General features: G+C 37.9%; 2 protein-coding genes across 4 annotated transcripts; both read right to left on the minus strand.

Moving 5' to 3' along the window:
- Window positions 1–219: 219 nt before the first annotated feature.
- On the minus strand, window positions 220–3,056 carry LOC130732826 (mitochondrial phosphate carrier protein 1, mitochondrial-like). Its single transcript, XM_057584813.1, has 6 exons — window positions 2,816–3,056; window positions 2,393–2,742; window positions 2,249–2,292; window positions 1,169–1,383; window positions 931–1,055; window positions 220–497 (listed from the first exon to the last, which is right to left on the minus strand). The coding sequence occupies exons 1-6, from the start codon at window positions 3,023–3,025 to the stop codon at window positions 449–451; spliced, it is 993 nt and encodes a 330-aa protein (XP_057440796.1). The 5' UTR covers window positions 3,026–3,056; the 3' UTR covers window positions 220–448.
- Window positions 3,057–4,546: 1,490 nt separating this feature from the next.
- Window positions 4,547–8,132, minus strand: LOC130732827 (homoserine kinase-like). 3 transcript variants are annotated; one of them, XM_057584816.1, is made up of 2 exons: window positions 6,818–8,132; window positions 4,547–5,084 (listed from the first exon to the last, which is right to left on the minus strand). In XM_057584816.1, the coding sequence occupies exon 1, from the start codon at window positions 7,962–7,964 to the stop codon at window positions 6,831–6,833; it is 1,134 nt and encodes a 377-aa protein (XP_057440799.1). In that variant the 5' UTR covers window positions 7,965–8,132; the 3' UTR covers window positions 4,547–5,084; window positions 6,818–6,830. The 3 variants fall into 3 exon arrangements, with proteins under 3 accessions (XP_057440799.1, XP_057440798.1, XP_057440797.1); XM_057584815.1 differs by lacking the exon at window positions 4,547–5,084 and adding an exon at window positions 5,355–5,742; XM_057584814.1 differs by lacking the exon at window positions 4,547–5,084 and adding an exon at window positions 5,355–5,755.
- Window positions 8,133–26,765: the final 18,633 nt, after the last annotated feature.

The following is a 26,765-nucleotide window of genomic DNA, read 5'->3' on the forward strand; positions in this document are numbered from 1 at the left end:
TCCGATGCTGGGAGTTATTTGCTTAAACTTACATACATGGTAATTATATGAGTATTCCATTGTTGACGTTGCATTCGTAATCCGTTTGAGAAATGACACTCAAACTATTTTATAAGATTCTTGCAGATCATACTGAATCTTTTTAGCTCATTCCATCATTTTTCAGCTTTATCTCATCATATTTTGTAGTCAGTCAGGCGTATAGATTCAGAGACAAGGTATTCTTAAAGATAGTAACTCTGTTATGGAAACAAAATTCCTGTGAGTTTGGGGTGAACAAATGTCACTTATTCTTACAACTTTTTATTTGAGACTGTGCTGCATATCAGCATGTGCAAGTTTGGACAGCAAATTGTAAATAATCCTTAGAAAAAAAATGAATGGTATCAAAAAATAATTCAGACACTAACAAGACTGACTGAACCATATATAGATACTTGAGCACAAGCTACGACTTAGCTTTTTCCAGGTCTCTCGGAAGCCCTCCACTGGTAGGCCTAAAGGGTAAGAACATAAGGGAATCAATTAGTATCTGATTGCAGTAAATAGTATTAGAAATTCAAATTGTGCACCAATCAACAGTTCTGGAATAAAATATAGAGCAACATAAAACTCTTTAGATGACTTTTTTCAGAAACATACATCTCATCGGAGGTAACTGTAATTTGCCCAAATATTTTAGATTTGATGAATTTAAAATATTTCAGATTGCTGTCATGGGAGAATATGATCTACTTACTGAAAAGATAGCTTAACAGAATTGCAATCTATGTCTGAAAGGAATTTAATATGATGATTGTATAGGCTTCAACTTCTATATCATAATTTATAAGTCATTACTGATCACACTGAAACAAAAATTTGGAATTCTGACAAAATAATAACATAACTATTGCAGTACAGAGAAACTGATAAAAGAAATCCACTTACAGTCCACAAAGCACTTTTATGGCGTCATAGAAAAACCACTGCAAGGTAACAACTGGACCTAGGAGTGCGATACGTACAGGAAGACTTCTAGTGAACAAATTAACAAACCCAATGTTCTTGATAGCCTAAAAGTTAGCAAAACTAAGAAAGTTATTCTGATTAATTTTTTATATTTCAAATAAATCAGGTTATTTGGACCAAATTTAAAAATGAAATAGTGTATAACATGAAAACCTACTTGCATTGCAGATTCAGCCTTTTTCTTATAAAGACTGGTCATAACATTGTCAGCAGGGTTGGAAATTATTGTGCCAGCAGCACCAGCTGTATAGGCTGCGAAGCATGTCACACCAAGTTGCTGTGCTGTGGAACAATCCTCCTTCCTTCTTTGGATGATCCTGCTATATATTAAGTCCACCGTATGCTCAAATGTTGAAAACATAACAATGTTGACTGTCAAACCAAAGATTAAGAAAACATAAATATGGGTAACAGTTTATCACATGATAATGGTTGTGGTGTGTTAAAAAGTACTTGATGGTAACATTCATAGAGTTTAATTTTGATGCACTGTCTATGAATAAAGTTTTACACTTGAATCTAATATGTGTTGCCATGCCATCATTTAATGAGTTTGACATCTCTTGTAATTGTTGATATGGTCAAACTCATCAAATGATGTTTTGTACAAGACTAGATGACAGTATTAGAAAAAAAAACTTAAGCTAACATATTTTAATTCAGCTCATCATCATATCATAAAGGTTTAGACAAGAAACCTTGTAAGCTCTATTAGTTGACATGCTTGTAAGAAGCATCTGTGTTTAAACTTTAAACAAACCTCAGTCAAGAAAGTTCCGGTTATATGGATTCATTGATTATAAATTATACACTAGAGGAAGAGTCTGTGACCCAACTCTTCATATAAAGTCATTTTAAGCATAAGATGGTCGCAGCTTCCATAATTTCAATGCTCAAGTACTTATTAGCACAATATAAACATGTAAAGATATGCCTAAGGAAACATTGCATGTATAGTAGGTATGGAAGCTAAACAGAGCTGAGTTCTATCAGCATTGCATTGTTTAATCTTAATCATTCCTATCATAACAAGTCCCCTCCTCCCACCCCCACCCCAAAAAAACCCACATTTTGACTGTTTCACACAAGAGCATAAACTGAAGAGCATATATAATATTTAACAAAACAATTCAAGACCAAATGTTAAAAGGTAGAGTAATTAGGTGATCAAACAGAAACAGTAACAGTAACAGTAACAGTAGTGTGCAAATGCAATACAAGAGAGATCAGATCTTACAAGGAAGATTGCGGCTCCACAATGGAATAAGGCCCCTGTAGAAACTGCAAGTAAGGGGAGGCAGGGTAGAATTAATTAATTAAAAATAAAAGGAAGAAAAGGGGAAGTTATGTTGTAATATGATTGATTATACTAGCCACGTACCCAGCAAGACCTTCGTTTTTGTAAACAAGAGGAAAGCCATCAGCCAAACCCTTAGCGAAATTAGGGTGGATCTGAACACGGATTTTAACAGCTTCGAAAGGTGAAAGGGTGACATCAGCTAAAAGCTGAGCAACAGAACTGCTGAGTAAGAAGATGTAATTGCGGTTACAATCGACGAAGACATCAGAACCAACACTCTTGAGGTACTCGTAGATACCGTATTTGAAACCCCCTTGAACACCGTACCCAAACAACTTGCCAGACCATCCTCTCCAAAGAGAATGAGGTCCTTCTTCTTTCCAAAGGGTGGCAAGCCCAGATGGAATGCTAGTATATTTAACAGGATTCACCTACAGACACACATGATATATGATTGATCGATCATTAAGTTGTTGAATGAACAGATCAGAGTATGAAGCGTACCTGCATGTTGACTTTGAGCACATCGAGAGGAGTGATAGCGAGATGAGTAGTGCCAGAACTAAGCATACCACCCAGAAAACAGACCCCAAAATATTTCGGAGTAAATTCCTCACACACCTTTCCTCCTTCAACGCCCTTCATTGTCAATTCAATCAACCAGTCACTATCCCTGTGCCTGTCCTGTAATTCTCTTTTCCCAGATACATGCATACAAATGTTTCACTGCTAAAACGTTACCATGGATTTTCTTCTTTTTTTGTATTGGATTGTTTTATATCATTATTTTTTTAACATTATTGGAATGCTTGCCTTTAAAACTATAAATAAGATAAGATAAGATATTTTAATAATATTTATTCTTCAAAAAATAAAAATATTTCAATAATTCCCCTATTTATAGGTAGGGTTAATCCTCAAATTGATCTATGTCTTTGTCTCATCGTCTAAACTAAGTCCCTCGCCAGAAAAATTATTGAGAAAACTCTTCTTCTTTGTAAAACGTTTGGAGTGGATTAATGATGCTGACATGGATTTAAAAAATAAAAAATTAAATTGCACATCATAAATTTAAAACCAGTTAACAAAAATAAATCCAATTAACAAATCTAACCCTAATTTAATTATTAAAATCAATTTCCCCAAAATTAACCCCAATTCCCCCTAAATTCTCAATCAAATTAAGGTTCTTATGCTCTTCATCTTGACATCTAAATTCACTTAAGGAACCCAAATATATTCGGGAGCCATCAACGCACCACTGTTGACCCGTTCTGTTGGTTTCAAGTCTCATATGGTGGTGTTCGGCGAGTGTGCGGTGTTGGGTCAACCCATAAACGTTTTCGGATCCACTTATATGGAACTTGAGGAGTGTATGGAGGGAGTGAAGGTTTGAGGTTGGAAGTTGCGTCCTTGTATTTAGATGCGCTTTCGTAGTTTTTTCGCCTTTAGATTTCGTCTTGTAACAAAAAAAAAGGTCAGAAATAATTTACCTACATGGCATGTTTACCTACATTCATGGATGATAGATATTGCGACCGATAAAATTCGTCTCTAGTGTTGCATCGTGCGCTAACAAGTATTTTGTGACGAAATGATTATTCGCCGCAAAAGTCATGGCTGACAAGGATTTTATGTCGGATTGATATTCCGTCACAAATACACTGGTTAAGATTTTGTGATCTCTGTCGCAATCATTAGTGACGAATACACCCAACAGTTGACAAGATTTTGTGACGTATGTATTTCCGTCGCAAATGTCGTGATGGTTATATTGTTCGTGCCAACTTGCTTACAAGAATTTTGTGACGGATTTATTTTACGTCACAAACAATCAATTTCATTTGTTTTTGAACTACTATTTTTCATAATAAAGTTTTATTTTAATACTATTAAAAAAACCCTGGAAAGTTCATGGTCCTTTAATAATTTTATATGATAATCATAATAATTCTAAATGTTAATATTATTTTATTAATATTATTTTTATAATTCTAATTTTATCTAACTTATTCGCTCTTTTAGATATTTAAAATATAATAACATTATTAGATAATATATAGAGATTCTTAGACTAAGATGACAACTAATATGTTTTTTTTTTCAAAAATAAATAGAATAGAGTAACATAGGGTGATTAGGTTGAAAACTAAATTCGAGAAGCGATTTCAATTAGTTTTGTTTGAATTTTTCATTTTTTTCTAGAAAACAAAACATATATTGAATAACAGGGAGTCAAGAAACAAATCCTCTTGAAGTACAACGCGAACGCCAACAAAGTAAGCAAAGTACGATACACAACCTAGGCAAGATAATGGCCCACCAAAGAAAACATCGAAATAAGCCAAAAACGCAAAATACACAAAATTCTACCAATGGCAACAACATCAAAGCTAAAAACCCAAAAACATAAGAGAAGAGAACCAACGGTCATAGCTTCAGGCGCGAGAACAACAACCTCATGACAAACTCCAGCAGCAAGAGCCATTGACATCGCACGTGCACGCATCGACTCGGGCGAATCAGCATCCAATACAACGAGATCATAGCCAAGAGCCACTGACATCGCAACCTAAAACAATTACATTGGTTAATCTAATGTTGGGCGCACAAGAGACGAGGAGAGACCAGTCTAAACGCCACTCCAAAACCTCACAAAACAGACACTTCAGGTGCAAATGTTGCCTTGATACCCCTCACATAAAATTCGCGAAGATCACAATCGAAAGCAAAGCATACCCTCCTCTCTCCAAAGCTCGCGAAGGAGTGAGAACTGCCAAGAAAAGTCAAAATTAGATCCAGGTCCAAATCCAATTCCACGCAACGCGCCTTAACTCTTCTCATCTCTTCTTGTGTCTCGTTAAGTGAGCAGATTAAGCAAGAAAATATGAATCAATTACATTAGTTGGATTTGGATTATCAAGTTCATCGAAACAATCCAAGTTGATGACATTCTACTCAGTTTAGGTCAACCCATCTTTTTGCTAAAACTTAATTACCACAATTATACACCAAACTTTGCTAAGATTTTACCAAGAAAGAATCATAGAACATTGGCTTTGAAATGATAAATTGAAAAAGAACAATTAATGACAAACATTCTACATGCTACTTGAAAGCAATATTAACAATGAAGGAAAGACTGCTGAGGACTTTTTCTCAAGTAGCAAGATGAAGAAAAGAACAGAAGCATAGAAAGCATTTCTCTAAAGATGTCTTAGGGTTCACCATAAATTGACCAAATCGTGGTCTTTCATCATTATTCAACTAATTAAATTATTGTCTCCTAAAACCAGCACCCATATTGGTTCTAATGTTTCTCTTTTCATTCAGACCTCCACACTCGAATGCTGCTTTGTTGATCAAATGCACGTGACAGGTCAGCACTTGTAGTGCTCCAGAAAAGTCTAGAAAAATCCAATATTTAAAACCTGCACAAAGTCTCTGGTAAGCATATTGAAGTTAGATATCAGTAAGCTGATGCAAATATGCAAACCAAATTGAGAAATACTCGCTTGCAAGAAATAAGAAAAGCTGTGCCAGATTTCTAGGGAACTTCAGCCATGAAATTCACTTTAAATGAAGGAAAACTTATGCAATACTCATCCAAATTTTGTAATCTAGAGGCTTAATATTATAATCAATTTCAAGAAGCTAGGAACATAAATGGGTGGGATTGTGAACAAAGTGCCTGTGGACTTTCCTGACATAAAATGAATCAGGTATATCAAATATTGAGAAGGAAACTAACAGTACAGAAATTGTTCTTTAGAAATGAAGTTCATGATTGATTTTAAGGTAGTTCACAAAATCACAAGGGTACAGGTATTTAAAATAACATTATCACATCCTCAAACAAGTAACATTCATAGGACACTAGGAAAGAGTTTGGTTTCCTTCAGCTCTGTTCTGTATAATGTTCTCCATTTTTTAGAGGTAGAGGCTGACCTAGGCTAAAGAAGAAAGTAGAGGTTGGCTGTAACTTAGATCACTTACAAGTTTGTAGATGCCCCCCCCCCCCCCAAAAAAAATACACACACTTGATACATTCTATTAACAGAGTCCCCAAATTGCTCCAGAAGGGAGATCCATTATAATTTAAACAAACAAATGTAAATGACAGAGCACTTAGAGTGCTTTATATCATGGCAACTCAAAAATCACAAACAATAATCCACCTTTAGCAAAGCAAAGAGTCAAAGATTGTCCAAGAAAAAGTGTGATATGAATCAGCTGATGTATTTTTATCAGTAAAATCCCGCTAGCAGACAAGCAATCATCACCAAAACGAGAATGAAATTATCCAGTTCTCTCCAGATAACCACACTCCTAAAAGTGCCACGGATCAAAGCATTCACAAATAATTATGCTCATTTGGAGCAAGTGCATGGAAGTCAATAGTAAACCAGAACATTGATCAGTCTATAAACCACAGCACAGTGCACATTGATTATTAACATAAAACACTTAAAAAATTGGCTTTGCTAGGAGAGGAGCAGAACATACCAAATAAGAGGCTTCAATTTTCGTTACTGCTACTAATAAGTCTAGCACCAACCCGATCAAGCTGCTGAACATTTGCAGAAGCTTTCAAATTTCCGTCCTTGAGAAAAGCCTCAACCATATGTTTCCCAATCAGGTGTCCTGCGTGCTCATCATCAATGACAGCAACAGCGGTGGGGCCAGCACCACTGATGGTGCAACCAAAAGCCCCAGCCTCAATGGCAGCCCTCTTGACAGCCTCCATGCCAGGAATCAAAGGGGCTCGCCTCGGCTCAACGATCTTATCGGAGGACAAAGCCTTGCCCAAGCCCACCAAATCCCCTTGTAACACCGATGCCACCAGAGCACCTGCTTGACTACAATTCCACACATGGTGCGGCATACCAATCTCAGCAGGGAGTGCCGCTCGCATCTTCTTGGTGGGAGCTTCGAATTCAGGAGTGACAAGCACGAAGAACAAGTTCTTCTCGGGGGGGAACTTCAACGGCATCAAGTCCAATGGCTCGTAACCGCGAATGAGCACAAAACCCCCCATGATGGAGGGTGCGACGTTATCGGCGTGATAACCAGAAACCTTCTCTTCGGATTTTAAGGAAGCAAGAACAAGGTCGTCAACGGTCAATTTGTTGCCGAAAATCTCATTGACAGCGACGGCGGCGGCGGCGGCGCTGGCAGCGCTGGAACCCAGACCGCTTCCTAAGGGCAAACCCTTGTCGAGGGAGAGTGAGAGACCAACGGATCGAATGCCAAGCATTTTCATGACTTCAATGGCGGCGATACCAGCGCAATTCCAAAGAGGGTTTTTGCTGAGCTTGTTAGGGTTTTGGCCGGAAATGTGTGAGATGCAAATCTCACCCGGATGAACTTGCGGGTCCACCCTGAGTGAGACAGTGTCCCCAAGGCCATCGACCGCGCAGCCGAGGAAATCGAAGCCCGGACCTAGATTTGCCACGGTGGCCGGAGCAAAGGTTTTGACCGATGTGTAAATTGGTTTAGGCTCGGACTCCGTCGTCGCAAGTGTGGTGGACTTGTGGTTCGCAGAGAGGTTGCATCTGATTCTGATTGTTGTTGGAGGGATTCCCATCCTGTTGCTGCTGCTGCCTTTAAAATTCAGTGGACATAATAACCATGAAGATGTGGTTGCCGCCATCGTGTGCAGTGCTGCCTCTTCCTCTTGGTGTTGGTCTGTTGGATGATTGAATGATCGATCCAAGTATAAGTATTACTGTATTAGTACTAGTAGTATTGTTATTAATCGTTATTAATTAATAGGATATCAATATATCAACATCAACTACAACCAACTACCCTCCAATCAGCCATGATTGAATATTAACTTTCAAGTTTCAAGTAGTAGTGCCTGCGCGTGTGTATGCACTTAATTCTTAAATTATTGCTTTTCTCACCTTCTTTTTTTGTCAGTGCAGAAAAGTACTTTCTTTTCATTGGTGTTTGGTGAAGACAAGCCAAAGCTTAATTCCTTAATATAATTTTGTATCAAAAACTAATTTTTAATTAAATTTTACTAGTCATTAAATGGCTAAGTATGTTCCTGAATCATACTTCAAATAGTAAGAGCTAGATGACATATGGGTTGGATGGAGAGCTCCAATGATCAATTCCTAAAATATGCAATTTATCTTTTCGACATTAAAAAAAATTAAATGACCAAGTACCCATCACTAATAACTCACATGATCCATTACAAAATGGGTCACAAAATTTGTTACAAGTTCAATACCTACCAACTCTACCGAAGAACCAACCATTCATCGAATTAAATCTATCGCAGATTGATTTAGCAACTAATTTGGCTTTATTAGTGAAGTGAATTCGAAAAACAATGAGCATGTAGCTCATGACTTTCCTGGTCATCTTTTGTCTATTCCTTATAACTTTTAGCTCATGATTCTCCTTCTTATCTTGTTATTTTAATTATTCCAATTGTTGCTCCACCAGGGTAAGGAGACTCCTAGGAGGATAAGTTACGGTTAAATACCAGAGTATCAAGATAATCATGCAGCTTCTTTTACTTGTAGAGAGGACAAGGTTTGTGCTCATTTTATGGCCCAGCATGCCACCTCACTCAACGATGTTGTTTGGGTGGAGGAGGGACCTCCGGGTCTTTTAGCTTTACTTCATGATGACTTATTGGCTTCTATGCCTACTTCTTAATAATATTTCAAACCATGTTGAAAAGAAAAAAGATAATCAGGCGGCTAAAATAAGAGATGAGAGTATGAGAATTGACACATAATATTTCTTGTAGAAGGTAATTTTACTAGGTGCATGCTAAGATACCACAACACTTAGTTTGAGTATGATAAAAAAAATAAGTTGGGTATGATGTGGACCAATTAGATGGGGACAAGTGGCATGAATTTTTATTTTCAGTTATTTCGTTTTTTAATAACAGAAAAAAGAAAAACAATTAAGTTAACCCAAGGTAAGTAAACCATGGTTGGGGTAGTCAGACTTGAATGACCTTTTCACATTTTCACCTTTTCCCAATGTTTTGAAACTTATCTTCCCTGAGAAGCTTGAGGTTCCCAAACAAAGACCAAGCTCAATGCAACTCCGTCTCCTCTGCTGAAGTTCCTCCGACGACCAATGTACCTTGTTTTTCGTCTCACTCTTTCCCTTTGTCCTCTCTTCTCCTTTGTCGTTGTGTTTTTTATCTTTCTGCTTGTTCTCTGTCGTCGGTTTCCATTACCTTACCGTTTCAATCGTTTTGGTTTTTCTTTTGTTTCCATGATTTGGTGTTTGTTGTTGTTGGGTGGAAAAGGACGAAGCTTTTGTCGCGTAGATCGTCGCTATCATTTTCTGACCATCGTGGCAAGGTTAGTGGTTTTCTTTGCTTCATTGTGGGAACAGTAAATTCTGAGTGTTGATGTTAGGGATTTTAGGGATTTTGTGTTGCATGTTGATCTTGTCGGGGTGATGTGCGATTATTGGTGTGCAAGGGTTTGATATTTTATTTGTTTTTCTGGGGTTAATGCAATCTTTGTTGATCTGGTGTAAATGGCGGCCTAATTAATAATTGTTTTTTGCCATTGTTTGGGGGAAAGGGTTTGTGCTGAGTAATCTCTCTGCGTTTTTTTTTTTTCAGTTCTTGTGGCAGATGGCCCTCAAGTTGCTGCAGTTGACCAGGTTAAGAATGAAATCTACACCTTTGAAAAGATTGTCACTAGTTCTGTTGCTGGTGGTGGTCAGACTTTGGTAAGCATTCTCAATGTTTGTGTTTTCTAGATAGTTGAACTTGTAGAGTTACATGTCTCTAATCCTGTTGATTTGTTCTTATTTTGATCATTCTTTGCCACGGACATATGTTCGTGACTACCTTCAACATAGCTGGGAACAATTTTTATTGAAAAAGGAAGGGGATCAAGAATGGTATATTTGCAAGCTCTGTTGGAGGAAGAGGAATGGCAAAATTACTGATTGCCATCTCGGCGAAGAGTTTTACAAGTTTGTGAGTGACAAGCATTTAGCTGAAAACGAGAAGCGTTCTACATGTTAGGATTCAGCGCCGTTGACGACAATTAGGTTTTGATTGTTAGTCTTGTTGCCATGACTTCATGTTGAGAACACATTTATGTTTCCTATTGTGGTGGTTACTCTTGGTTGTGCTTATTTGTGAACTTATTTGGGTTTAATAGTTATGGTTGTGCTTGTTTTGCGTTCGTTACTTTTAATGATGTTATTATTTTTATTTTTATAATTTGTAGTTCAAAAATAGCATCCCAATCATTTTCTTCCCCAAATGATGGAAGGTGTAAGACCCTATTTTGATGAATAAAATTATTTATTTTAGAATAAATGATAAAATGTGTCTTGCTTGTGAATGGTGAATTTTCTTGATGCATTGAAGTGTGTAGTATTATTATTATTATTGAAATGATAATACTTGGGGGCTAGGAAATAATTATTTGTAAGGTCAAGGACTCCAAGATAAGTGATTTTGGGTTGCTTGGAGGCCAAGAATTGTGTTATGGCCGAGTATGTGAAGAGGGGAGGAGAGGAGACTTGTTTGTTGACTAGGATTGCATGAGTTAAGGGGAATATTGAGGGATTATGGCTCTTAGTTATGGCTGATCAGTTTTGGTCAAGAGAATAATGGAGAATGATGAGCCATTAATGCCTTGTCTCTTTTCAAATTGGTGAAACGTTTTGAAAACCCTAGTTGGGCTTGTATTGGCCGCGGGTTTGGGGGTATTAGGGGAAGGATTTTCAGCTTTTGAGAGACCAAAAGGGGCTGAGTGAGAAACACAATTCCACATTCTCATTTTCCACACACATTCAGAAAAAGAAAGAAAGAAAGAAAGAGTGAGAGAGTGAGAGAGGGGCGGCGGCAAGGAAAGAAAGAAGAAGAAGAAGGAGAGAAAGCAAGAGAGATCAAGAGAGAAAGAAGTATATCAAGCCAAGGCTGAAGGTGCAGCAAGGAGGGGGCTTCTTCATTCATCTTTTTCATCATCCTTCTATCATCCTTTCACACCCAAAAGCTAAGGTAAGGGGTGGATCTAGTGGGTAGAGTCTAGGTTTCTACATGATGGAAGTTTTTCCTTGATTTGCATGCCTATGATCTGAGTTGGTTTAGGTTGATGATGTATGAGGCTTGAGGGTAGAAAGCATGCTTAGGGTGTTTTATATGTGCAGCCACAAACATGATCAAGCTTGATACCATGCTTACTTGCCATAGATGCCAAAACTTGACTATGTTGCCATGTTTTTGCCTAGATAGAATTCTGTGTTGTTTTGTATGCTTAGGGCTGATTATGATGATGAATAGCATGATATTTTGCTGCTGTACAATGTCCTAGAGAATGGCCAAAACCTTTTTCAAAAAAAAGAGCAAAACCCTAGAGCAAAGGTGCTCTCGGCCATGCCCAAAACCTTGGGTTTTGGTGAAATTTTCTTGAGCTTTCTGATGTATTGATTGTTGCTGATTGCTACTGGAATTTTTACCATAATAGTGATGTTGTATGATGCCATGGTCAGTAGGTTAATGTTTGGCAAATGACCCTAGGTCTTGTGTATGAAAAAACATGATTTTATGCCAAATTCGCCTAGATTTTCACATGATTTAACATGCAATTTGTAACATGATCAGTTCTGGAATTTTGTGAAAAATTGCTTATTGTTGATTGGCTGGACATTGGCTTGTGAACTTGATATAGAGGGAAGAAAGTGTTTTTGAAAACTCTTGAGCCCTTTAGGGTTCGGCCAAGCCATTTTTGTGGTTGTCGGCAAGTTTTCTTACTTCCATTTCAAGCACAAGTTTATGTTATGGCTTGATTGATGAAATTGTCATAACTAAAGTATTGCTATGCATGAGAACATGGCTAAGTGCTTAATATAACTTATATGATGCCTGTTTTGGATATTGCCAAAAGGTCGCTCATCCAGCTGTAATTCCTTTTGGTGTTGTGATTACTACTGTGGTTAAGTGTATAATTTTTGTGAAAATGTTAAGACTCTAGGTTGACTGTTAGAGCCCTAACAAAGAGAATTGAGACTTAATCGCTTGCAAGTAAAATGTGATGTAATTGGAACATAGGTCTAGTGAGGACTATGGACCATGAGAACGATGGTACCGTTAGAGACAAATGGTTACTTGCACGCGAGGGTGTTTTGTGGGTTGTACGGTGTGTCCCCACGTGATTTGGTTGACTGCGGTCACCTTGTGATTCTGTGGGCGGACGGTGTGTCCCCCCACATGAATGAGGGTTGTACGGTGTGTCCCCTCCGAGAATTGTTCATCTGCGGATGATCGTGAATATGGCCATTGGTGTTGAGGTGGTTGTGTGAATGGTGAGGTCGTTAGCCTAACTGAAACTTAGGTGACTGACCGTGACTTAACTTAAGAAGTTTCCTTATTGAATCTTGTTATTTATGATAATTACATGGATATGTGAATAATTATATGAGAACATGAGATCTGACCCTGTTATTTGTTTATGTGTTTATTCTGGGGGGGGCCCAGATGGTGAAGGTCAAGAGTGCAGTGGTCTCGTGGACGATAGATTTACATGATCAACACAAGGACAACGCCTGGCAGACCGACTCTGCCAAGGTACGTCGCCTCTATGTCGGCAGCGCTACGATCACGGGACGTGACCGACACGGGAACGTCGTCGAGACACAGACCATGGAATGGGGCAAGGTCAAGATGCCCTTCGCACCATGTCGCTTCTTGCATCCAGGAGATGAGGGTTCTTGCTCGAACTCTCCTCAGAGGATTGCAGGAGGGGAGGTTTCTTCACGGGCATTCGGGGCACCAGATTGGTGGGCACGCATTGGCGACTTTCCAGCTCCGCCTCTAGAGTCTCTTCCAGTTCCTGCTGAGCCTATGGAGGACTTTGCTCCACTGTACGTTGCAGTAGCTGATGCACCTAGGGATGTCGAGACCGAGGGGCATGGAGATGCACCAGAGGTCAGGGCTCCTGTGAAGAAGCGCCAGAGACAGTGCGGTTGGCTCGACGAGTGACTGATATTGCCATGCTGGGGGTTGAGTGTTCGTGGTGCTGAACTATCTTTTATCAGTTTTGTTTTCCGGTTTTGATGTATTGTTGACATAGGGCTTTAGCCCAAGGATTCATTTATGTACTTGAATTATGGTTTCTTTTATTTACGAGTTATTTCATTCAGTAATGCATTTCTTATTTATTCCGCAATTTTATTTCGTAAAGTTTCAAGAGTTTCGCAATAAATGAACTTTTGTCATTAAAACAAGATTAATAATTGAACGGCGAAAATTCTTTACGAAAATGGTGATGTTTGGTTTACTGTGTAACACTCGAGAAATCGGGGCGTTACAGAAGGCGTGGCAAGTGTGGTCTTTATTCGACTCTTAAAACCTCATGGAGTAGGATCAATTATGGGCGCACATTTTATCAATGCCCTCATGTGGTAAAATATTTATTTTGTGTGAAATATTCAATATTCAATATTCAATATTCAACATTCTTAGTCTAAGTTCAAATTGTGTAGGGTTGCAATTATTTTGATTGGGCTGAAGGTCTTACTCAACCTGTTGATGAAGCACCTCAAGTGAACCATTCTAGTGTGACTAATTCACAAAGGAACAGGGAGACTGCTGTTGCTGTTAGGACTGAGGCAGCCACATTGAAAGTTTTGCTGGCTGATGGAAGGAGGAGGGAGCAAGCTTATGTCAATATCATTATGGGCACTTGTGTGTTTGTTGTCGTTTGTTTTCAAGTTTTTCTTGTTGCTATTGCTTTTGCAAGCAAAATGGGTTAAATAGTAATGAGGTGCCCCCAATCCATGTGGGGCACTTCATGCACGAATATTATTCATGTAGGCAATAGGAACGATAAAAAAACTTGAATACCAAAACAACCTGAAACATCATGCACAAAATTCAAAATTTATCCATATGGGGCAATAACAATAATAACAAAAGGCACAACAGGCCAAAACTTATCCATATGGGGCAATAAGAAAACGGTTATCCATAAAAACCAAAGGGCATAACAACCCAAACTTGTCCAACACTTGTCCAACAGTAAGCAAGATTAATCACGGAAAAATAATGACACAAACAGGCCACAATTGTCCAACAAGCAGATAAACATGCAGCTTTGCAAATGCAGCTTCAGTTCTTCCTAGTGAACACAGACTTCACCAAGGTCCCATAATAGTCAAATGACTTCCTTATCAGCACATCCTGCATTTCATTGTATGGTTGAAAAGCAAGCTGCAATGCCAATGTCAAACGCGTCCCATTGTTAACCTGCAAAATCAGATACATTGATCAGGGTTCTCTAAATATATTTCCTATTTTCTACAGAACATAAGATTTAAATGTAAGCAAACTAACCTCATGATTGTACCCATTGATCCCCCTGTCCTTCATCCAGGATGCAACCCAAATCCCACAATCATTACTACAAAATTCAACAACAAATAGATATGGAATCATTCTCACGATCAAACATAATAAGTTTAAAGGAAGTCAAAATTAAAGTCAAGTTCATGACTTACGAATTAGATTTCTGCATAGGTAACCCCTGGGGCATGGCAACCCTGAACTGTGATACACGTGGCCTTTCACTGGTTTCCAACTCGTAGAATGAATTGTCCCTCAGCATGATCTCCATATTCAATGCCTGAATCAATACAATACAATCGATGAAGCTTAAATTAAAAAAACATGCATATGATTCAGTTAAATAAGCACAAAGCATAGAAGACTTACAACTAACTTGATATTTGTTATCCTAAATTCAAGCCTATCTGCGTGAGGGAATGAGTCTAAGTAGACAATTCCTTGATTCTCAAAGTCAAGAACAATCAAGTACCATTGCTCATTATTTTCATTCATTGGAACATAGACCTAACATAAAATTATGAGAAAAGGATGTGTGAGATGTGAGATATGTTGTTATTCTTAGTTGAATTACAAAGTGAGATATTATTCTGAGCTAACAAACCTTTGAAACCAGATCAATCTTCCCCATGTAGGTTCGTTGCTGGTAGGTTATCATGCTTTGGGGATGGGTTGTCCATCCAAAAATGTATTGTTGTTAATTAAAACATTACACACAAATTAGGCATGCAATGATACAACCTATAAAAAACTTATTCCTACAAGAGAAGGAAAACATAATGAAAAGTAAGTTGACATGAACCAATTGGTTGGATTCCTTCTGAAGGCTCTTTCAGTGCGGGTCAACATGCAGGCAGTCAAGTTAATGATCTTTTGATCAACACATTTTTTGGGCTTCAAGCAGTGCAATGTGTTACGAGTACCATCAACATGGTTGAGGAGAGGTTTAATGAGTGTTTCCTTCCTGAGTTAGAAAATAAGAAAAATTAAACATCTTGTGAAAAAACTAAGAAACATTTTAAAAACAAATAGACACTTGCACCATTTACCTTTCTACACCTTCAACATTACACCTCTTAAAAATGTAACACGCCACGACATCCTCCATGTAGCTTAGGGCCTCAGTCACAGCAGGTCCAAACAAGCTAAGCAGCCACTGATTGAAATACATATAAAGTAGTCAAGGTGTGCCATAATAAAATAAATGCATAAAATAGATATGGTCATATTCAACTTACGGAGGGAATATAGAGTGGATCAATGGGAGGCAGTGGTGCGCATAAATGAGTCTTTTCAGTTGGTTTGTTGGAGGAAGGGGTGGTGGGAACCTTGTCATTTGGTTTAAAGGAAGGGGTTGCTGTCTTGGTGCCAGTATGCATGGTCTGAAACTCAGGTGGGGAGAACAACTTCTTCACGAGTCAACTAAAATTTGTAGGCTTAGCTTTGTCGTGTGTTGGGTTGGACTTGAGAAATTTGTGAAGGATCTTTTCGGTTCTTGCAGCCGTGACAGAGTACTTTGGAGTTACAATATACTCAGTTTCAAGTGACACTGGTTTCTCTGGTGTCACTGGATGAGAATTCTGGGTGTTTTGGCTGCACCAAGCACTTGCTAAGAAGCCAACTGCATGCATCAGCATGTTGACATCCTCCTTCAATCCAGTTACTGTGTTTAGCACTTCCTGCATAGGGACGTTAAATAATGAGAAAATGTGCAACATGAGAAAATGAGTGCTAAATATGATAGTAGGGAACCAGAGTAGGGGATCATGTGATACTGACATAAACCCACCCAAAAATATCAACAAATCACCCACATAAATTACATACCAGAGAAGGAATTTAACCCACCCCACCAGACACCATAAATTTAACCACCCAAAAATATCAACAAATCAGAGAAGGAATTTAAAGTTGCAGGCAAAGGACAAACCGAATTCAATAACAAATAAAAGGAAGAAGGAATTTTGTCAAGTTTTCAGTGGAGGACGAAAATTAAATTTCAATAATGGAGTGAGAATAAATGAAGTATTCAGAAAAGGACAATATGCACATCCAAAACCCTAAAAAAAAATACGAAACCCTAATTTTTAGCCCTCACATCAGTAGCATCATTTAAGTTAAGAAAACCTAAGAATCTGAAACAGTTAGAAAGGGACAAGAGAAACCTTAAAACAAAACTCAACTTTAATCTGGGGTTTCTTTCTCACCCAACAACAAAAACCTTAAAAAAAAGATATTTTCAAGTTGTCAGACAAAAAGGACAAAACCTCATCACAAGTCAGAAAGGGAAACCATTTTTTTTCAAACAATTAGTGAGTGAGAGGAAAAGTAGGAATCAAAACCTGACTCGCCGAAGTGGTTTCTTTTCTGGGTATCAAACCCTTAAAATTTTTTCCAATTTTATTTTATTTTTTTACTTAAAACAAAATCTCGACAAAAACACCCATACACAAAAGGAACAAAATCAAAACCTGACATCCACAAACAAAATAAAAATCAAAACTTTAACATACCTTTTCATTCTGGGTACAAATCTGATGATCAGGCAGTGGATATGCATTAAAGGTGGGAGCTTGGGCTTTGATGTCTTGTCGGCTTCAAGAAACATTGCATGAAGAAATGAAAAAAAAAAATTAGAAACCCATCTTATTCCAGAGAAAAAGAAAACGATGAGGGCTTAGAGCAAACCTTGAAGATATGGTAATGATGGAAGGGATCTTCCTTTGGTCTATCTGAAAGGATCGAAAGGGTGTGGTGGGTGCGAGTCTTCATGGGGGAGGTGATGGACTCAACATCTTGAGTCCTTCTCTTCCTCGTGCTCGCTCTCCTTAGGGTCTTTCCTCTTCCAGACATGGCTTCTTAGGGTTCTGTGGAGTGTTTTCAGGGGAGAAATGAGTTTCAAAACGTCGAGACACAATTCTAGAGGTTGTTATAAAGAGCCATCACGCTAGCTGGCATGGGAGAAGCTAAACGACGTCTGGGTTGATACACTTTTTCACAAAACTGCAGGAATTGGAAAAGATAGGCTAATTTGATGTGATTTGCCCTCTAATCCCAAATCCCAACCCATTTCCACTCATGACTTCCCGCGTACCAACACTCGTTGACCCCCCACATTTTTCACAAAAGTAGGGGCATAATCGTACTTGGCAGAGAAGACACATGGGCACAATGGGGATAGTAGTACATTTAGTAAAGGCTAAATCGAGAATCCGGGTCATTAAATAGGGGCAGACTCGTTATTTCAATTGAAATTTGAAATCAGTCATCATGGGGTTTAGGGTTTAGATTTTCATTAGATATTTTCCTTTAATTATCATTTATAATCTAAAAAAACGAAACAAAATAAATAATACATGAAAATTAAATTTTTGGCTTTAAATATAATCTGTAATATTTAAAAAGGAAAAAAAATAACACGTTCAAAATTAATTTTTTTCCTTTAAATATAATCTGTAATATTTAAAAAGGAAATTCAAAATTTAATTTTTTCTGTTAAATATAATCTGTAATATTTAAAAAGGAAAAAAAATACTTTCAAAATTAAATTTTTTCCTTTAAATATTTTTTGAAAGGTTTTTTTTAAGGTTCCTTTTAATATAATATGTAATATTTAAAAAGGAAAAAAATACACTTAAAATTAAATTTATTCCTTTAAATATATTTTGTAATATTAAATAAGGAGATAAAAATAAAATACATTGAAAAGACTAAAAAATGACATATGATCGCCACTGTAAGCTTAGGGTTGCTTATTTAATTTTTTATGTTAAATATAGTCTGTAATATTTAAAAAGGAAAAAAATAAATAATACTTTCAATATTAAATTTTTTCCTTTAAATATTTTTTTGAAAGGTTTTTTTTAAGGTTCATTTTAATATAATATGTAATATTTAAAAAGGAAAAAAATACACTTAAAATTAAATTTATTCCTTTAAATATATTTTGTAATATTAAAAAAGGAGATAAAAATAAAATACATTGAAAATACTAAAAAAGGACATATGATCGCCACTGTAAGCTTAGGGTTGCTTTCGGGACCCCTTGACACTTATGATCCCCACTAGAAGCTTAGGGTTGCTTTCGGGATCCCTTGATACTTATGATTCCCACTATAAGCTTAGGGTTGCTTTCGGGATCCCTTGAGACTTATGATCGCCACTGTAAGATTAGGCTTGCTTCCACTGTAAGATTAAAGTTGCTTCCGGGATCCCTTGACACTTATGATCCCCACTATAAGCTTAGAGTTGCTTTCGAGATCCCTTGACATTTATGATAACCCTAACCAACTTCTTGAAATTCCTTTAGGGTTGTTTAATAGTAAAATGATATTAATTGCAATACAAATACAACAAATTTGTTTGGACCCATTGGTAGATGCCTCACCAGGTCCTGGGTTCAACACTCCTAATTCCGTCTTTTATTTCTTCTTTAGATGTTTTCATTTTACTTATAAATAAAACATTAATAATGATATATAAAATGGAATATGTAAACAACAAGTGTCTTCAGCCTATGTGGTAGACGGTACCCTATCTATGTCCCGTGACCAGGGTTCGAATCTTAGTGTTTACTTTTTCCCCTAAATACCGTTCATTTTCATTTTGCCTTTCGTTTTTTTTTTCCTATTTTCAGTAATTAAAATATACCAAATATCAGGAACAAGAAACATAAATAAATAACCAACTCAGTGGTTATAATCTATGTGTGTAAGTGCCTCAAGATCCTGAGTTTGACACCTTCAAGTTTGTTTTTTTCCCCCTAAAACTAATGTCACAAAAGCCAACTCCATACTGTTTTCATGCTCAATATAATGATTGAAAAATTGAAAACATTCATAGTACCTAAAAAACCCAGTATCCAACAATATTATACATCATAGTACCAATTAAACATGCTATTAGCTATCTATCAGCATGACCATTCATCTAAACAAAATGGAACCAAAATACAACTATCGTATAAATAATAGTCAATCAAAGTGTTTTCATCCGCAACTCCTCCCTAGCTTCTTCCCCAACAACATCAATCTTCTCCACTGCTTTGATCAACATCAATACGTGCAACCTTGGCCTTCTGTAACGCCCCGACTTTCAGGGGTCACCATAGTAACCTGATAAAAAAAATGCAATGTTTTCTGTAAGACCCCGAAATAAATAACTAGATTATTTATCTATTTTCGTTGTATTAAATGATTAAGTGTTTATATTTTGTGTTATTCTCCTGACTCGAACCCTATTGCGAGTCATGAATATTATTTATATGATAATTAAGTTCGGAGTATGTTTAAGGATGACACTATAGTCATTTCGAGTGATAACACGAGCCATATTCGCACCCGACTATGGTCGAGAGTGATCGAAAAAGGCTATATCCGCTCCTAGAGCGCCGTTTAAAAGAGTTTTAGAATTGAAGGGAGAATAAGAATCTCCGAGTAATTTTCCCATGACCAGTATTCCGATACGAAACCCTGGACTGTACGCACGCTAGGTTTTGCTTCCCGGAAGTCCGCCGAAGCTAGACTTTAACTTCTCAGGGACTTTAATTAAGACCCTGGATGAAGAGTTTTTCTATTCAGAGCTTCTAACAAAGTTTCCATCCGCGATGTCTCATTCCTTTCAACGTTTGTGATATTTTTCTAGAAGGAAGTTTCTTTATCCGACGTCAACTGCAAAAAGTAGTTTTCCGAAGTATTTTGGCCAATACTGCGTTTATATCGTTTTCTTCAATTATGAGAACTTCATTTTGAGTTATGGAATTCTGTCGTCAAATATTCACTTCTTATCGTTAGACGGAGGTACCGAAACGATTAGTTTCGGAAAACCTTGAAGTTTGCTTTTTAAGCATCCGCTATAAAAGGGCGGGAAATGAGAAATAGCTTATTTCCCACCATTAGAGAGAGAGAGAGCCGCGAGTTGTAGAGAGAGAGGGAGAGGATTTCTTCGCGAGTTCTTGTCTGATCGTCCCGATTTCAGTTTCTATGGATCGACAACGAGGTATTCTTGCTATTCCATAACTTTGTTTTCACTTTCTGTAGCTTTAAACCATGTCTTTCTGGGCTCAAAGTTTGGAGCAAAATGTCAAAATGTCTGATAGCTTTGATTTTTCTTTTCAACTATCTTCCCCACTAACCCAACATGCTATAATCGCTGTCGGTTTGTTCGGATTTTCACCGAGTCGCCGTAGATCTGAGTTTTAAATCCCGAAACTCATTTCCTTTGTGAATTTACTTTTTGATTCAAAAAGTATTGATTTTTCTTAGTGCCTTTAGAATTAGTTGCTATAAACGGCCCGATCTACGACCCTGTCAAATTTGTATTCAAAAATTTTAACTTTGAGTTTTTAGCTTAAAGTTTGGACCCAAAAGCACCTAGTAGCATAGCAATTTCTAAAATTTTTCCGAGCATTGTTTTACCCTAGATATCACCTAAGAATACCTAGGAATTAAATTAGATCGAAGAAAAAGTTCGGGAAACCGTTTTTTTTTTGTAGTGGCCGAAACTTATTTGGAGTTGTACCGTGTTCAAAAATATTTTTGGGTTTGTATGGCCTGAGCCATAGCGTAGCCCTCTCTGTTGTCGAAATTTTGGCTTTGGTTGCGTGTCATTCCGAGTTCTGTAGCTCGAGTTATGTGCGTTTTAGCGAACATAGGTCCTGTTGTCCATTTGTGCCTAGATGTCGAACTCTGAAGCTTCGAAAGCTTCTTTCGGTTTTGTTTAGCGTTGTTGGATTGTTTTGTTTCTTAGTGACTAAGAAATGATATTTTGCTTAAGGGTTGGAGCGAGTTGAGTTGAGGAAAGAGGTTTGGAACAAGCTCTGAGGTTTCACGACGGAGGAGGACGCGTCAGGGAACTTACTGAGTTCGGGAGCTTGATTTTGGATCAGTTTGTGATATCGAAATTGGAAGGAGAATAAAAGGTTAGGGTAACTCAGTTTTAGCGCGTCTTTGAGTCTTGCATGTTTTATCGCACTGCATGCGTTTGAGATGAAGATGTTTAAATTTGATTGGCATTTGATTATGACTGTTGTACTAAACTGGGAAAATGTTTTTCTGGAGGCTTCGGCCGGGTGAACTGATTGAGACGTGCGTCTCCATTTTCTGGGGCTTCGACCATTGGTTATTGTTGATACTCTAACTTGATTATTGGATTGAGAATTGTGGATGTTTTGATTGTTGTTGTGGTTGATGTTGGGTTGGATCACATACTAAGTATGTGCTAAGTAGCTATATGTTGTGTTGATATTCGTGCATATGCGTTATTGGATTGTATTGTGGGGCATGTGTGGCATATTGTGTGGGGCTTGTATGGCATATTGTGGAGCCTGTGTGGCATAATGTGGAGCTTGTGTGGCATATTGTGGGGTCTGTGTGACATATTAAGTGGCAGTTCAATGGTTTTCGTTCCAGGTGACTGTTCCGTCTTGCGAGACGCTTTTGATTTGACATGTCTTGGTAGTAACACATAGTTGTACTACAAGGCACTTATATATTGGATTTTATTGATTGATGTTATATTTTTGAGGTTATTGTCATATGATTTGATGTTATATTGTTGAGGTTGTTGATATCTGATTTGATGTTATATTGTTGAGGTTATTGTTGTCTGATTTAAATCTGTTATTATGTTGCTGATATCTGATTAAATCTATGTTGTTGATATCTGAATTGATGTTATGTTGATATCTGATTTGATGTTATATCGTTGAGGATTGTCGATATCTGAATTTATGTTATGTTGTTGATATCTGATTTGATGTTATATCGTTGATGATTATTGTTATCTGATTTGATTTTATGTTGTTGGATATATGTCGTCATCTATCTGGAATTAAGTTGCTAGCTTATGTGCCATGTTATGCACTTAAACTTTAATAGCATGTTTTTCTCTTTTATACGTGGTAATTGCATGGAGTTAACCCTTTCTGTTTGCTACTTGTTGTTTGGGCGCTTAACGCTATTAGGCGATGGAGAACCCTCGATGAAACTTGACCTTTGTACGAGTCGAAGATGAGGACTTGAAGATTTGTGAAAGACTTGAAGAGTAGAGTTGGGTTTAGGGCTAGAGCTTTGGGTTAGAGAGCTTACCGTTATTGGTTTAAGCTTACCTAATGATTTTTAGGAATTTATATTTGAGTTTCCGGGTAGGTTCCGATGCTTTGCTTTCCTGCGGTTCCCCGATGTGGAGATCATAGGGAGTATGTCGGATTTATGGTGTCATTGCATAATAGGTTCTTTGTTGAGTTTTTTATATTGATTAGGTTTTGTAGATTGGGTGCTTTCGGGTTTACCTTCAGGTACTTGCCTTGTTCAAGGCTTGACGTAAATCTATTTGTAGTTGGGAGTATGCATGACATATTTTAGAAACACTTTGAAGAAAAAAATATACTCATGATTATAAATCATTTTGGAAAATATTGCATATTTATTTTACTATGGTGACCCCTGAAAGTCGGGGGGTTACATTTTCCAAAAGGATATATAAACATCAGTATAATTTTTTTCTTTTCAAAGTGTTTCTAAAACAATTGTAATTCAGGTTCCCTCTGATACGATTGTCCTACACGATGCTGGGACAAGAGGTTCGACAATTGCTTCACAATAAACAAAACTTAACAACAAAACAATAACACTCAGAAGTTGTTAACCCAGTTCAGTGAAAACTTTCACCTACGTCTGGAGGGTTTGCACCCAAAGAAAGGAAATCCACTATTTCAAGATTCAGGAATTACAGACACTCATGAACACCTCAGTTCATAGTTCACTTCCTAATCTACCCAGTGTATTTCTACTTAGAATCTCAACCTAAGTATGAGAGCCCCTCTCACTTTCTCTCAATCACTGCCACAGTGATTGGTAAACACAATGAACAATCAGAGTTTGAATGTAATCAAACAACACAGAACCCTTCTTTGCTTTATAGAATCAGTGAGCAAAGAGGATTCACAAATAACAAAGAACGAAGCACACTAACAAATCCTAAAACACACGATCTCTCTCTATCAGCTTCGGTCATCTTCACGTTTTAGGTCTTCATCCTTTTTTATAGACTTCAGCAGTGGTAGCATGGGCTTTAGGGTTAGCACGGGCTGAAGAAACAGATTCCAATAACAGCAATTTGAAAACGCAATCTTGATAGATTCGGTTTCTTACTGCACAAGTAAAGATAGAAATCAATCTTTTAACAAAGATTGTTTCAACAAATAACAACCCAACAACTAAAACCCTTCTGAGATAGTTACTTGCTCCTCAAGTAACTCAAAACATATCTTCAACAAATCTTCAGAAGGCCCATAACAGAAACACAAGCTGAGGACTGATGTCCTAGCCTCACGAGGTCAGATGCCACGGCATCTGCTTCGACAATCAGTTGTTTTGACAAAATGCAAGGCAACATGTTCCAACAATCTCCCCCTTTGTCAAATTTTGTCTAATACAAATCACAATCAGAGAGGATAAAAAACTAGAGAGACAATTCTCCCCCTTAGTCAGAGCTCCCCCTCAAACTGATGCATCTACACAACCAACTACCATACTTCAGAAGACATAGTCGGAACAACCACTTAGCAGCACAAACACAAAACCAAAGGTACAATCAGCCTTAGCACATGATGACACCAAAATAGATTAGCTTGAACATCATCGTATCAGAAATACTACCATCTGAAGCTGGCAGCACATACCCAGAAGTACAGCTAACAGAAATACTGCTCATCAGAAGCACCGTCAGAAATACCGCTCATCAGAAGTAACATTTCAGAAAACAAACATAGCCATCGTCTTGAACTTGTCTTCAGACCAGAGCTAACACTATCAGAACACACATAGCACAGTAGAAACAGAAGCAACTTCACCTAACTTCTGAGAACATGAACATCTGAACCAAAACAAACTTCTGGAGGGTTGTAATCTGCGAACATCTGAACAGAACCAACTTCCACTAACTTCTGAACATAAACAACTTCTGAACCACAAACTTCTGAACATAAACAACTTCTGAACCACAAACTGCGAACATCTGAACAGAACCAACTTCCACTAACTTCTGAACATAAACAACTTCTGAACATAAACAACTTCTGAACCACAAACTTCTGAAAATAAACAACTTCTGAACCACAAACTTCTGAAAACTCAAACATCTGAAAACACTGTTCACACACTTCTGAAACTTCAAAAACAGCTGAAAACATCTGTCACTTAAACATCTGAACAAAACACATGCATATGCATACTAGCAACTACTCCCCCTTTTTAGCACAAATTTGCAAAGGGTGCACGAATACAGCAGAAACAAAACAAACTAGTCTTCAGAACTGGAGTCCTTTCCTGCACTACACTCTTCAGATCCTTCCTCCTCTTCATTACTCACATTCGGAGCAGCAGCACGGTGTTCACCATCTTGACGTTCTTCTTCCTGTAGCTTGAGTAGCAACGCATCAACTATGAGCTTCCTGGCAGTGCTCACCCTGATTGTCTCCTGCAAGGCCTTGGAAACCTCCAGTAATTCAGCAATGATGGCCTTAGCGTCAGATTCAGTCACAGGAGGAGCAGATGTCCTGCTGGTTGGTAAGGCAATGTCTAGAACATGTGACTCCATAAACAAACGGTGATCCAAAGTGATTGGAACTCCACGAGACATAGCCACATCATCTGCCCTCAGAATCTGAGGATGTTGCTTTAAGATTATCTCAGTAAGAAGTGAAGGAAATGAAACAGGCAGCTTCACAGCACAAGTATCAGCATGCTTCAATGTCTGCTCAAACACAAAAGTTCCAAAGTCAAAAGCCATAGACTTGCCAATCCTATAGATCAACTTGGCAAGCGTTGCAGAAACACCAGAAGTATGTTGAGTAGGAACCCAATTCACAGCACCAATCCGGTTAAGAATAGCATACTTCACACTCAGATTTCCAGTAGACAACAACTTTTTGCTGGGCCACTTCTTCACATGACCGGCAGTAAGCTCCTTGGCAACATCATCCATGGACACTTCTTCATCAACAAATTCAATAGCACTCCGTCCAAGTGCTTGATTGATCACAGCAGGGGAAAACAATACACATTCAGCCCGTACATAGACTTTTCTGAACTCTGCACTATCAGGAAGTCCCACATCAACAGAGAGATTCACCAGGAACTCTCTCACAAGCTTCTCATAGCACCTTCCAACATTCTGAATAGTCTTCATCAGACCTGCTTTCTCAATAAGTGCAATAACATCTCTGCATTCAAGAACATCAGAACCAACATCCCTTTCCTTGGCCATTCTTCTCTTGCAAACAAACTTCCACTTCTGAACATTCTCTTCTAAGTGGAAGGACACTCTATCAATAGGGACAGCAGGAACATTCTGAGGAACACGCTTACCAGAAAACTTCTTTTTATCAGAAGATCGAATGTCCTGAACACCGACTTCAACATCTGACTCAGAGTCTTCAACTTCAACTGGAATCTTCCTCTGCTTCTTCTCAGTGGGAGCCTTTGCTTCCTTTTTCTTTTCTTCTTCATTCTCGCAGCAACACTATTAGCAAAAGTCTCAGTCAGAGGAACATCATCAGAAGCATCATCAGAGATGTTCTGAACAGAGGCTGGATCAGCATCCTTCGACGAGGATGAAACAGAGATACTAGGCGTGGTAGCATCGCCTGAATTTTCATGAGAAGTGGAATCCTTTCCAGGAGTTTCTTGAGCAGAACTTCCCTTAGACCCAGTTGTCTCAACATCAGCCACAACATCAGGCACAACATCAGGAGGCGATTTCACTGGAGAATCTTCATCATTGATTTCTTCTTCGTCAAGAACATCCTCAAGGATAGGAACATTCGGAGCTTTGCTATTCTTGACCTGTGATTTGTAGACCTTACACGTTGGGTTTCTTGATCGCATCTTCTTGGAGGCTTTCTTGGACACAGAAGACGGTTGAGAAGGATCACTCTTCAAACCCATACACTTGACTCCTTTAGCAGTTCTTTCAATCTTGGCCTTGACAGATTCCTTCTTTCCTGAACTTTGAGACATGACGAATCGAGAGGAAATACAAGCAAAGTACAGAACAATGAAACAGATTTGCAAATCAGAGAGGATGAGTCTTGAAGAAGAT

This window comes from Lotus japonicus, chromosome 1 (genome assembly GCF_012489685.1).
Source record: "Lotus japonicus ecotype B-129 chromosome 1, LjGifu_v1.2".
Lineage (NCBI taxonomy): Eukaryota > Viridiplantae > Streptophyta > Magnoliopsida > Fabales > Fabaceae > Lotus > Lotus japonicus.